At 28.4% G+C, this 14,967-nt stretch overlaps 1 protein-coding gene across 1 annotated transcript in view; it reads right to left on the bottom strand.

The window, feature by feature from the left end:
* Positions 1–11,591, bottom strand: part of LOC149533982 (MADS-box transcription factor 23-like) — a 270,235-nt gene extending 258,644 nt beyond the window's left edge. The window contains exons 1-2 of the mRNA XM_089805949.1: positions 11,082–11,591; positions 10,415–10,617 (exon numbers count right to left, since the gene is read on the bottom strand). Of these exons, the coding sequence (XP_089662075.1) occupies positions 10,415–10,596 (182 nt within the window). The 5' untranslated portion in view covers positions 10,597–10,617; positions 11,082–11,591. The remainder of the gene's footprint in view (positions 1–10,414; positions 10,618–11,081) is intronic.
* Positions 11,592–14,967: the final 3,376 nt, after the last annotated feature.

The following is a 14,967-nucleotide window of genomic DNA, read 5'->3' as shown; positions in this document are numbered from 1 at the left end:
GGTGTCCTTGGTATAGTAAGTCTTTGATTTCATGATAATGTTACTAAGAAGGGAAGAAGGGGCTCGTGCAATCTATATAAGGATCATTTAAATGAAAAAACTAGGCTATGAAAATCTTATATGTTTAGTGAATTATTTCACATATATAAATATATAGTGGTGAAACATGGAGTAATATGCAAATATGCTTGATTTTTAAGAAAGATCCCTACTATAAATTCCCAACATAGACTAACTTATGGATTAATAGGAAGGAGGCATTAAAATTTATTTTCTTGTTATGTCTCTAGTGGATGATAAAATGGCTATGTCCTCCTATTATATTGATAGTAATCATATTCATTGATCTATTTTACATTAATGATTTAAGGAAGAATTTTATCTTCTAATCACCCTCCTTGAGTCACATTTTTCTATATATTTGATACCAATAAACCTCCTCACTCACCAAAAATCCTCTAATTATCCTTTTATCCTTTATTATTTGTCATAATCATCAGTAATCATACTTTTTTAATTAACCATTCATCCAATTTATCAAGCTATGCATCTATTCTCTTTTTTTTTAAACAAGTAGCTAAAAATAGATTTATTAAAGGCTTTCAATTTATAGTTAACATATTTTGGTTTCTCACTAATTATATGCATCCATGCATAATTTATTGACATGGTTTCTTTTGATAATAGCTAAATTGGGAAATTCAAACTATCATCCATTATCAACATGTTCCAAAATATAAAAAGACACTTCTCTAAAACTTCATAGGAGGTGAATTTTGATTGGATTGGAAAATGATTTGATCTAGTTTTTAGGGAAAATAGAGGATTTAAGAGTGAATAAAAGATGTTTCCAATCAATACAATCTTCCTTTGATTGGTTTAAGCATATAGTCAACTTTTCAAGTAAACATCTTATAGGTGATTTTTTTCAATACACACCTGGATATAAGTCTACACTCATGTTTATTGAGAAAACCCTTGTGAGGCCAATCTAAGGCCTATTTAGTTCATATTTTTATATGCTTTATATGGTTAAGACTTGAGAACTTTATGATTTTTGGATGAACTTTTTTATATTTTTTATAATTATATTGGTATATGTGTGCACTTTGACATTTTTGAAATTGGATTTATATGCTATATATTATATGGTTATATAGAATGGAATGATGTGATCTTGCGAGACCCAAACTCCTAGATATAGGCCAGTTGAGGGATTTTTCATTTGTGTGCTGGGTTACAAACTTGCCTTGCCTATTGGCACACATTGTGTGATGAGATTCTGTATATAGGGTAGGTAGTGGAGTGGCTTTCCTCATGTACCCTAGGGTTATAAGTATTCATAAAAGGCAATGTGAAGAGGTTTTAACAAGTGATAACCAAAATCAGTAAATGGATAATAAACTTAATGATATGTTAAGAGATTTTTTCTATCTAGATATAGCTTGGGCTTCATGATGTCAATTGACCTACACTCCATTAGAGTCCCTACATACTTATCTTATATTAGGTCTAACTAGTGACCTAATATATTGCATTATCTTCATGAGCATTTAGATGTTGGTATCATATTTTTCTTGGTGTGTGTGTAAGCCATGGGTGATTGACTTATGTGATTGTGGTAAGGTCATTATCTCTATTAGCACGACAGGAGTGGCTTATGGATACCACATGGTTGGAAGGTATAGCTACCTATACCACTACTAGGGGCTAGTGTACAAAGATAGTTTGCTTCTATGATTGGTGCCAGAGTTGATGTTCACTTGGATTTTTGGTGTATCTAGAGTATGTTTTATGGTGATTATTCTTTACTTTGGATGCATTGATATCACATTTTAGATGATGGTTAACATGTTTACTTGTTTTATTCCTTTATCATGATGTTAGATATTATAGCTTAGTTGATGTTACTCACCACTACTATAGATTAGCAATGTGATTGATAGATTAGCATGTTGGATGTTCCTTCTTTCTTTGATGGCATATATATTTAGTTATTGGTAAGTTAGAACTAATAAGGTAACACTGACAAATCTTGTTGGCATATTGAGATTTTATGCTTGCGGGTATGGTTAGGATCCTTAACGTCTCATGATGCCATTATGGTTGGGAAGAAATGCGTATGGTTGTTTCTTTTTCTTATGTTTTCATTTCATTGCAATGTTTCTTATGTTCATTTTTCTATGGGAACGTTGATTATCATGGATTAGAGTAGTTGGATGATATGTGAGGTTTGTTAATCTTCTTTTCACTTCTTGATGATCTAGAGCTTAGTTACTATTTTGCGATACGAATCTGATTCGAGCACGTGAATATATATATATATATATGTATATATATGTATATATATGTATATATATATATATATATATGTATATATACATATATCTATATATATGTACATACATACATACATACATATATATATGTATATGTATATATATATATATACATATATACATATATATATATGTATGTATATATGTATATATATATACATATACATATATATATGTATGTATGTATGTATGTACATATATATAGATATATGTATATATGTATATATATATATATACATATATATACATATATATATATATATGTATATGTATGTATATATATATTTATATACATATATACTATATATGTATGTATATATATACATATATATACACATATGTATATATATACATACATATATATAGACTATATTATGTATATTACTCATAGTTTTTAGTATATATAATGCATAAAAGGGTCATTTTAGCACTAGAACGCAAAAATATATATTTAAAAAAAATTATATTAAATAACTTAGACTCACTTAAACCTGTCGATCCTTGAGGATTTGTGTTGGATCCTTGAGGATTCCTACCTAGATTCGTGTAGATCCAAGCAGGATCCTTGTTTTACATAGTGGATTTGTTTAGATTCATAACGCATGAATCTAGATGAGTCCACTATGTAAAACAAGGATCCTACATGGATCTGCCCAAATCTAGGCATGAATCTGAATCCAGATTAGACCCAAATCCAAATTAGGCCTATAGGGCACGAATTTAGTAACTAAGGTCTAGAGTGTTCTTTCCCCAAATTTGGTGGTTTTGATACTCCTTGGTGTAGATTTTCTAACACTTTTTACTTTCTAAATTAATCTTTTAGCCTTTCTTTTATTCTTCGGTGACACTAGGACAACATTTTGGGTGATATTGGTGAATTATCACCCCTAATGGAGAGAAATATCATATGATACTAGTGAAGTATAACACTACAATTATATGGTATGTAGTATGAGATTGATGAAGTGTAGTACTATAGTTATATAGTCAATTATACTACAATTGTATGCTCTATCAAACTGCAATTATATGCTCTATCCTACTAGAGTTACATTGAGTATTAAATTATAATTCAAGGGAAACATGGATGTCCAAATGTTGGGTATGTCCTGACTTGTGTGTTGAGTGTCAAAAGGTGAGTTGCATACCCTTTTGGGAGTTTTGGATCTATGCACCTTGGCAATTCATCTAGTGGATGTATATGATTAGGATGTCAGTTTTGGTGATACTCTTAACATGGTTAATAGTAGTTGAACTTGTACGGATTAATCACTCAAGAACTTTAGATTTGGGTTTTTAAATGAACCTTGATTTATTTTGAATTAGATCTTGAGATGGAACTTGTATGATTCATTCTTGTTGTCAAATTGGTTGTGTTTGTAAGTGATGAACATTTGGGGATCTTTGATGATTTGGTTATTTGTCTTTCATTATGATATCTTTTATGTTTGTAGTTGCATGTATCTATGTGTTATCTCTAAAAAATAAAAATATATTCGTCTTTGTTTATCCTTATTTCCAAGGATCTACATGCAACGCATTACATAATTACCCTATGAGATACTGTTCTACAAACATTGGGTTCCACAGTGAGAAAAAACCCCACAAAGATCAATTTTCCTTTATAAAATTCCCCTTGCATTTGATTTAAAATCTCATTCTCTTCTTACTCTCTTCATCACTCTATTTGTTTTTTTTGTAAAAGGACTACATCAATTTTAATTTGGTCCACATAGCATTTTATTTGGATCTAAGTCCTAGGGATATTTGAGCCCTCAATATTCAAAGTTATAAAATAAAATGCTCCTTAGAAAGTGATAAATCCTTCCCTTATCTTTTTCTATTTTTTCTCCTTGATGTTAATTGTGAAGTTAATGTTTTTCCATACTTTTTTGGCCCCCTCTTTCCTTGGGTAACTTTCAAATCAAAAGTCTTTGTTTCTTATGTTGCTTTTTAAAATGTATTTTCCTCCATGTTCTCTTCTTTCTCATTTTCAAAATTATTGTCTACTTCTAAATCTTGTTCCTCTCCTATTATAATCTTGACAACCTCTATTTGTACTCCATCCATTATTTCAAATGGGTTTTCAAATATATCTTCTAATTCTATGTCAATGAGATTGCTAAAACTTATTATTTATTTGATTGATCTTTACACACTCCTAGGCCCTAATTTTTCCATCTTCTTCTATGGTTTCAATATGGTCTCTTATCTCTTCCATAGAGATCTCCCTACACTTTTCTTCCCCTCTTCTTTCATGTTATTGTTAATTATCTGCTAGATTATATTTATCAATTATCTGAGTATGAATTGTGGAAATCTCATAGATCTGAATTATCTGGGTGTCGATTCATTTTCTTCTATATCCAAAATTTTTTGATTGGGCTCTTGATGATTAGAATCTTCCTTGTCAACTTTTTCTATTCTTATTCTTTGTTTTCTCTTTCATTACGTGAGGTATTTTAGTATCCTTTTTTTAAAATCTTATATATCTTTTTTCTAGCTTTCCAATCATGAGTGTCTTTTTCAATAATTTTCAGGACACAAGATTAGGTCATCTTCACTCTTAATAACTATTACCAAATATCAAATTATGGCTGTAGTTAAACTGATATAGGGATTACAAAAAATGGGAGTACCTCTACATGTATTTTAGCATGCATAACATAGTGTTCTTCATCCAAGTTCTCATACACTTTAACAAAATTTCTAATTCTCTCCTATATTTTTTAGCAAATACATGTTCAAATACTCTATGAGTAACTTATTCATTATGATCCATAATGTAATAGCTTCTATGTCTTTCTTCTACATGTCAAAATTGAGAACAAAATTCTTCATAAATAACCTTAATTGATCTATCATTTGGAGGTCCTAGAGTAAAACCTTTTTATATCCCTTGACTAAAATTGTATCTTAAAAATCCATTGGGTAAAGATTCTATCCTAGCGAGAGATCTCATATATCTTTTACTCTATCTTTACACTTTTTTTTGCTAATGGTGGCCACCTTCCATCCCATTTAATGAAGAAACCTACTTTTCTCAATCTAGACACTCCACTTCTTATGATTTTACAATTCATATGTAAGAATTTTAAGGGAACAAGGGCATTTTTCATACCTTTTGTTGTATCTCTTTGGGTTAATTTTAGTTGACTACATTTATGGATCTTCCTATTATAATTATCACTTATTAATTTGTTTAATGACATATTCTTTCACCCTCAAATACCTCATTACTAAGTTTTCCCATACCAACACATGTCTTCAAAGTCAAGAGGATTTTGAAAACCCTCCTTCCATTAGTCTAGCTAGTAGCATTGTATATCAGTTGTTGATTCAATTTATTTGGATCTTCTATTTTTTATGAAATTGTCCCTCTAATGTAGCATAATTTTGTATTTAGAAAAAAGTTCCTATAAATTGCATGTTGATCCATATATTCATCTCCCTTCAAAAGGATTTAGTTAAAACCATTGTTCATTCCTATCCCTTATTGTTTTAAACCTACCTTAATTTAAAAGTACAATCTACAACTTAGTCAGATAGCCTGAATTTTTTTTGGGGGTTTTATAAGTTTCAGAGCCTACCTCCATATTTGGGAGAAATACCTCTCTCAAATTTTGTTGCACACTCCCAGGCTCCATAATTCATTATTCGATCCTTTATTTTCTTGTGATGAAAAGACATATTATTTGGTATGCCTCTCTTAGCCAACTATTTTGTTGGTACTAATCCAATTTTTTTCTATCATTGATTCTATTATTCGCCTAATTGCACTTGTTTCAATTTGTTTTATTCCAGTGGATACTCTATTTTAAACCTATTTTTAGTCATTATTATGTCAATGCACACAAATGAATCAATATGTGAAGGAAAAATGTTAGAAATAATTATAATAAAGTTTTGTATTGGGACATAAGAAGAATACTAGTAACTAGGTGATAAAAATATTGAAATTCAATCCCAATGTAAATATGTATAAAAGACTAAACCCAAGTTCACAAACAATCCAATTCAATATCTTTGATATTATCTTTAGCAAATGTTTTACATGATGGAAGAAATTTTTCATCATGTAATAGCTATATTATATTTGTTACAAACATATTATTGTCCTTTAAAAACTTATATCAAAATAAAATAAAATTTGACTTTATTATATCTCATTCCAAATCAATCATGATTCGAATTAAGAAACCTTTGAACAAAGGTTGCCTATTATTTGTAATCTTTAAAAAGTATGATATACCTTGCACTTAAAATGTAAATTGTTTTCATGGAAATATAGATAATTCATCCTACAATGTGTATGCCTCATATTTATACTCAATCCAATAAAATAACTTCAAGGATAATAAATCTAACCCTTTAAGAGATTAAAAAAAATAAAATTAAGAGAAGCTTGTGGGAGGAACACAAGAAAGAAGGAAGCTCATGAGACAAAGAATCCATTCTTAACCAGATGGATATGAAGCTAAAATAACTAGAAAGGAATTCCATGAATTACATTGACAACCTCCCTAGAAAAGTCATTTCTTTGAATATAATGTTCTCTAATCCATCCACGGCATCAAAGTCACCCATGTAGTTTCAACCATTTGCAGAGTCTAGTTGGAAATGATGAAGAAGACTATCTTTGGGGTCTTTACTAGCAATAGAAGGTTGAAAAAAATGGCAAGGAAAACATAGATATCTAGGGAAAGGAACATGGTTCACGAGATCTCATGAACTAGAACTGTTGATCTTAATAAGCTTGTCAAGGACTACGAAGTCATCAAGAAGACCTAATTGTTATAGCTTGGCTCTAAGGAAGTCTATGGTTTTTTAGTTTTTTCAAATATGTGGTTATTTCTAGCTTTTTATGTTAAACTAATTGGGTTTAGACTTTTGTGACAACATTGTGCTGTGTTGGTTTAGTTTTAGATACTTACTAGACAACTATTGTAGTTTTGTTAGTATTTTGTTTGTTTATGTTTTAGATAATACTCTTAAGAACATGATTTTTTTTTATAATTTTGTTTGAAGGCTTATATTTAGCTATTTTGGGCCACTATTGTTCTAGCTCATTGCCTAGTTGTCATGGCCCAAGAAAGGTTGTTTCTATTACATTGGTTCAAGGACCTCTCCTTCCTTCTTTATCAAAAATAAAATTAAGAAAACAAAACTCTAGAAGGTTTGATTTGTATATCTAAAATTGGATAATAATTTGAGATTACCACATATGACTATTTCAAATTAAGATAAAATAAATATATTTTAACTATTGGTAGTTAAAGGTTACCATCTCAAAACAAATTATTTCATATACCATATTTTATATTAAAAAAAAATTCTTTTAATTGATTTTATTGGCTATGATCAAATTCAAGTAGAAAAAATTAATTTTGATAAAACCATAGTCATAGAGTATAATTTTGTGTATGTAATATCGTAAAAATTTCCCAAAGACCACTCTTTAGAATATTTATGAGATTAACCTGTGATTGCATTGAGTTATATATAGATAATTGATCTATATATAGATGAGTTCAAAATAAATTAAAATAATACAAAGAGATCCATAATGACTATTGAGAACATCAAATTGCTTTTTATCTACACAAAAAAATCTCGTTATAGTGTCCCATGTATGGTACACTCTTAAGAAATCAATAGATCCATAAGAGACTAGTTCACTATGCTTATCTACCTCCTTGGAAAATTAATGTGTGAAGTAGTTAGAAAATTTTGGATGCTTTCATCATTTCATATGAAAAATCATTTTATTTTTTTTGTTAAATGATTTTTTAAATAGAAAAATAATAATAGTCATCTTAACTGTCAATTGAAAGAGGACTTGGAACCTTTTTTATTATGCACAAATAGAACCATAATACTAAAGGAATCAAATTAAAGAAATTAAATTATATATTTTTAAGAAAGTTAACCAACTCATTAGTTTATCATGTTTGAGGTTTAAAAAAATTATTTTTCAGTACTAGAGTAAAATTGATAATGATTAAAATTAATAATGATTGTTGTAGAATAAAAATATTAATTTTAAATAGACAAATATTGCATGATTTTTGGGATCATATGAATTAAAGTTCCACAATGCTTGTCGAATATATTTTACCAATAATAATTTATAATCAAAGTTCAGGATCTTGGATTGCACTTGCATTAGATGGCTTTCTAATATCACAATCTCAATTGGAGTTTTAGATGTAGATCAATGATGGAAACTTTAATGACAGTTTTTGGCTTCGCTCTTTTGATACCAAATAATGAATTGTACACATATGAGTTTTGGTCTCTTTGTAATCACAATATTCTTGATTTGGGAATCACAACAACAAGATTCATTAGTGTTGTTAGATACTCTCTCTTGATGTAGTGTTTCTTCTTCTCCATCCTTTTTGTATTAAGCAATGACTAGAATTTTTCTTTTTTGGTTCTTTTCTCTAGAAGCTATTTTTGAACTAGTTATTATTAATATAAATATAATGTTTCACCGAAAAATAAACAAATAATTTATAATCAAAGTTAAAAGAACCATCTATAAAAGAGTGAAAATCAAAATTAAAATGCTCAAGGTTTCTATACGAAAATGAAAATGAAAGAAAGTATCTTTAAAACATTCTTTTTCAAAATTTTAAGGATAATACTTTTCTAATGGTCATGAGGGCCAAGGTTGGACTATGGATTGATTTAGAATGGATTGATTTAGAATGATCTATTGACCTAATTTGCAACCTAATATTGTTAAAGGGATATAATCTTTTTGATATATCAAATCCTTAAGGAGATTTATATTAGATGTATTAAAAGAAATGAGATTATCTATAATATGTTCTAAAAAGGGTAATCAATCACATATCTAAATAAATTCTTTGAATCTTGTATGAAAATGAAGAAAGAATTAAACAAATGTGTCAATGTTGATAAGTATTGATTATTTTTTAAATCTTCCAACATTTATAAATATCACTGTCATATTTCTCTAAATAAAGGATTTTAATGAGTCACTTCTTTTAGTCTTTAACAAGACCACCTTGTAATGTGGTAGAATTGAAAATTTAATAAACCATAATGTAATATACCTTGAGAAAATAACGTGAATGGTTAAATTAAATTCAATAATACAACATTAGTAAGAAATATTAAGGACCATGTCAATATTTAATCCAACTTTCTTTTATTGATTATATTTCTAATAAAAATCATTAATTCAATATCTTTTATCTTGGTTATATTATGCAAATTTCTTGACATCAAATTTTTATCATACTAAGATAATTTTCAGTATATTATCAAACTTCTTAATGTTTTTGTATATTATGAAATTTCTTAATTTAAAAAAAAATTTAATAATACAAATGGATTGAAAATAAAATCTAAAAACATGTATTTTTTTTTTCTAGATTTTTTTAAATTTTAAATGTTTATATTAAAAATCTCACAATTTAAAATTCTGATTTTTTTAGATTCATATTTTTCCTTCAATACAAACTTAAGAAAATGTTTAATTTAAAAAAAAAAAATTTAAAGTAAATCGTAAAATCTGAATAATAAATGTTCTTATAAAAGACTTTGTCATTCCAAACTATGAAATAGTATGAAGTTGAAATCTGCACTATTAAACTGCAACTTTTAACTAAGCAATAGAAATTAAGAAGCTTTTCAAAAATATTCAATTTATAACTATTAAATGTACAAACAATTTAAATAAAAATGTTTAATAAAATTATAATTAAGAGGAAAAAACTGGAAAATAAATAACTATTATCACTAACAATTTAAACCAACTTCAAAAAGATTAACTTTAAATTACATCGACATAAGAAATTTAAAGCACTGAATTATCCACTCTCGAGAAACCTATTATTTCAGAAGCAGAAAAACTACTTGCTTTGTACAGCTTTGAATGTCTTCAAGATATTTAAGAATGCAGTTTTAAGTATGTTCAAGATATTAATGCAACTGCCTTGTCATGAACTCATTATTCCTACGAACTTTCCTAAACAAGATTTTGTAAAACACTACATTTTTTCCTAAGATAGATAAACTCAGGGACGAGGAAAGAAGAATACCTGGTATTGGAGTACTCGAAAAGATTCCCTGATGCAGAAAAAACCACAAGCCCGATCTCCGCGTCGCAGAGAACAGAAAGCTCTTTCGCCTTTTTAATCAAACCCTTCCTCCGCTTCGAGAAACTCACATGCCTTGCCGTGGCTTTCTCTATTTTCTTTAGTGCTATTCTTTCTCTGCCCATTTTAAAACTCAAATTCTATACCTGCAAAGAGAGTTATTAAAAAAGAACATGTTAAATGTTTTATCTGTAAAGAGTACAAATATTTGCAAATCTTTCAAAATTATACAAATATTTTCAAAGAACTTTTTCTACCATAGAATTTTTTTCAAAAACTTCTGAAAATTTTAAGTGTTCATCGAATATTTTCGATGAATATTTAAAATTATACAAATATTTGCAAAGGGCTTCAAAATTTTTATAAATATATGCAAGACAAGCAAAACTTTACGATTCCCTTACTAAAATGTGGAAAAATGTTCTTACCGGCAAAAAACTTCTGAACTTTTAAAAGATTTTCGATGAACATATAAAATTATACAAAATTTACAAAAATCTTTTGAAATTATACAAATATTTGGAAATAGCTTTCAAAAATCGTACAAATATTTTGCAAAACAAGCAAAGCTTCACGATTTCCTTATTAAAACGCAGAAGAATGTTCATACCGGCGACTGAGCGGCACCCTGGTTATGACCTCAAACCTTTCAAATGCACCCTTACTTCAATCAAAAGATAAGATGAATGCTATTTTAGGTAGCTTCCATCTCTTTCGCCGGGTAGAATACGAAAACTATATTTCCGGATTCGTCTAAGTGCCGCAATTTACTTTCGGAAATGTGCAGCAAGATCAAAGGGCAGAATGAGCTCTACAGAATCGACTCGAAGTTTTCCCGATCGAATCTTCACCATCCACGTTTTGCAGTGTACACTTTCCATCAATGGCTGAGCAGACAATATGCGAGGGAGGCTATATCCCTTAAGCGTCATACCTAGTCAATTAATGTACTTATAAAAGTAAAGTTCTTTCATCAATGGCCGATTTTCTCCGATGGCTCTGTTGTCTTTCAGTAGTCACAGTCAATCAGTCTTCCATCAGGCTCCAAGCGGCTCTATGCGATGAATTTGCTCCATTATTGGAGCGCCTCCAATGAGCGGAAGACCACAAAATATGCAATGATTCTTGTGGTCCCATGAATTTACTACGTCTTAACTGTTGTCGCCACGGGGTACTTTCTTAAAAGGTCAAGAGATATTTGTCGCTATTACCATCTTTTTGAGGTTGTTAAATACATATGGAGGGCCTCAAATTTTACCATCACATAATGGGGGTTCTTTAATTTATACGGAACCAGAGAAGTCAGTCTATAGTTTTGGATATTCTTGGATATTGAGGAGAATAGGACAACTCTAAACAATTTTTTCTATGGCTGAAACATATTCTTGATGATTGTGAGGAAAGCAGGATGACTCTAAATATCTCATTATTGAATTTTCAGCTAATAGTGGAAAAAACAAAGGTTGTGGTTGCATATATATGTCTTTCAATTGTAGACAATATGCAAAAGTAGAAAGTAATTTAAGTTCAAATATAGCTTGTTTTGTCCGAACTTCATTGTTTATATTCTTTAAATGTTTCTTTTAGGAAAAGATAAATTGAAGCAAGTATGATTGAAGACAACTCTTTATTGGATTGAGATTTGTGTGGATCACATAAAGATGGCTCTCCTAGTCAATATTTTGAAGAGATCAAAATCTGACATGTATATTATTTCATATTATATAGTGAACATTGATAGAAGAGTTCATGGCTACAAAGTACCGCAAATGTTTTTATTTGAAGTGCACCTAAACAAAAATACATAAAAGTTAATTGTTATTTCCATAGATTTCAATCATGTTCAACTTTACAAAGAATATAAGTAAACTATTATATAATGAAAAAATAAATAATACAACAAAAACTATTTAAGTTGTTACATATATAGATATTGCAATCAATATTTAAAAACAAAATAATTAACTTATACATAATGTATACAAATAATACTTTTGTTTAAATATTTTAGTAACAATATTATGAAATTGAATTTGTAACCATTATAGTTTGTAACCATTATAATAAAACTAATATTTTAGTTTTTTATGCTACTTATTTAAAAAAATCCTATTATTGACTATAATTGATCTTTTTTTTTTAAATAATACTTATTCAATCTAAAAATTTATTACTGTAGTGCCTGCCCCTAGATCGCATTTTGCTTTCATTGCCAAACTCATTTAGGCCAATTTTATGCTTGATGTTTAGTGGCACTACTTCCAGATTTTTAAATATTGTTTTAGATTTAGTTGATTATATGATGAGATTACTTAGTACTCTACATTTCATGTATGCATGATGATTATTCAGTAATTTTAGTCATTGATGATGTTTAAGTTAGATGGATTATCATATATGTTTCTTATGGATACTTACCCCATACTACATGTGTATGGTGTGCGTGTTTGTTTTCTTTCTGTATGTCATTTCTAATGTGGTTAAGGAAGGGAGTTGTAGCCACCTGCTAGTTGGGATTTACATGATGCACCACTTCTTGCCATTGCCTATTTAGCTTAGAATATATTGTATATGTATAGATTTTATGCAAGTTGTAGGTACTAGGTATCGACTTCCCTAAATTGCCAGGATGAGTGTACCCTATCACATTATCTCAATGGTAAGAGAGGGGAGATAAATTCTCAAGTCCAAATCCTAAACCCTTAAGCCATTTGTCCTAATTGATAATTAGGACAAGTATTTGAGTCAAGTACCCTCTAAATGCATCAAATGACGTTAATTCATGATTATAACCCTTTAGTTTGATTTTGTATGTGTTCTTCTATGATGGGTTTTTGTATGTTGTTTTATGAATCCTTGATAATTTTCTATTAACTAAGTCTAATTAAAAGATTAAATTAATGATTTAATTTAATGGAAAATTATTATGATATTTTAATATTTAACTGTACTTAATTAATTAAAAAATTAATTAAATAAAAAGAATTAAATTTGAAGATAAAAGTCATAAGTGTAAATTTGGAATGTGATAATATTTATTTAATTTAATAATAATATATTTAGAGATCATTGTGAAATAAATGCTAAATAATAATATTATTTAAGTTAATAAATAGTTATCAAATTTAATGTTTGAAAATAAATTTGGAAGTGGGAAAAGAAATTAATTTATTAAAATTTCATGATTGCATGATGTGTGCATGATATTAAATTTAATAAATTAATTTATAAAAAGTCAAGTGGAAATTAAAATAAAGTGAATTAATTAATTAATGATTGTGCATGGGAAGGATAAAAGAAGGATAAATAAAAGTTAACAATGAGTTAAGAGCTGTGAGCAAGGAGTTCTCTACGGTAAATGCACAATTAGTGCCTAGATTTTTGGGAGAGAACTCCATATCACAACTTGGGGGTTCATTTTCAATCCACTGCGAATTTTGGAGAAGGAAGAAATTTCTGGAAAGGAGAAGGTTCTGGGAGGAGAAATTTTCTCTACATTTTTTTGGGTGCAGCGATTAGCATCAGTGTCCAAGTAGACGCTTGTGATTTTTGCATATTTTAATACGCTCTTTCTCTTTCCTATCTTCATCGTCCCTGTTAATGTTTATCTAAATAATTCTCAATGACAAATCTTTCAATCTTGTAATTTGGAATTCAGGCATGCGCGTTGTTTTCATCTAGTTATGGGAGATTAAAAATATCATTGCAATCCTCCCTCAGTAGAATTAAACATTTAAAAATTAAATCAAGTTTTGGGGTTGAATTAAATTAGAATTGAGAAATTAAATTTGGGATGGTTTGATTTTGAAAATGAAAATCCTAAGTTGAAAATTTGAATAGTTGATAGTGATTCTCCTATCAAACTAAATTTGTATATGTATATATATATATATATATATATATATATATATATATATATATATATATATATATATATATAAAATTTAATTACTATGTGGGGGGAATTTGTCATATTTAATTTCATACAAAATAAGTTTTATTAATATACATTTATATTAATCTAAATAAATTTTAAAATAAAAAAATATTTTAAAAAAATTGGGGAGGGGTAGGTGTGACCCACCCCCTACCCCCTTACCTCCATGTCAATGTTGAGTGATGTTGTAGCAGTAACTATTGCAACAATAGTCTGCAATGGCAAGCTGCCACAGGTTTAAACGTTGCGGCCAGTATTAAAGTCAACGAGCTTAAAACATATTAAAATTTATTTATTTATTTATTTTTTAAATTTTTTTTAAAATGTTATTAAATTTTTTTATTTAAATTTTTTAAATATTAATTATTATCATTTTTTTTTAAAAATATTATTCAATTTATAAAGTTTATTAAAAAAATTAATGTTATTTAATTTAATTTAATTAAAGTGTTTTTTTTATTGGTAAATGGCCAAAGCCTTATACTATATTTTCTAAAATAAAATAGTTTTATAAGTCCTCCATTCAAGCAGGCACTACTAGGAAAGAACGGGGAAGAAA

This window comes from Cupressus sempervirens, chromosome 10 (assembly GCF_028749045.1).
Source record: "Cupressus sempervirens isolate cs-2001-9-10 chromosome 10, ASM2874904v1, whole genome shotgun sequence".
In the NCBI taxonomy this organism is placed as follows: Eukaryota; Viridiplantae; Streptophyta; class Pinopsida; order Cupressales; family Cupressaceae; genus Cupressus; species Cupressus sempervirens.
Note: the sequence above shows the minus strand (reverse complement) of the source record. Positions and strands in the feature narration are given on the sequence as shown.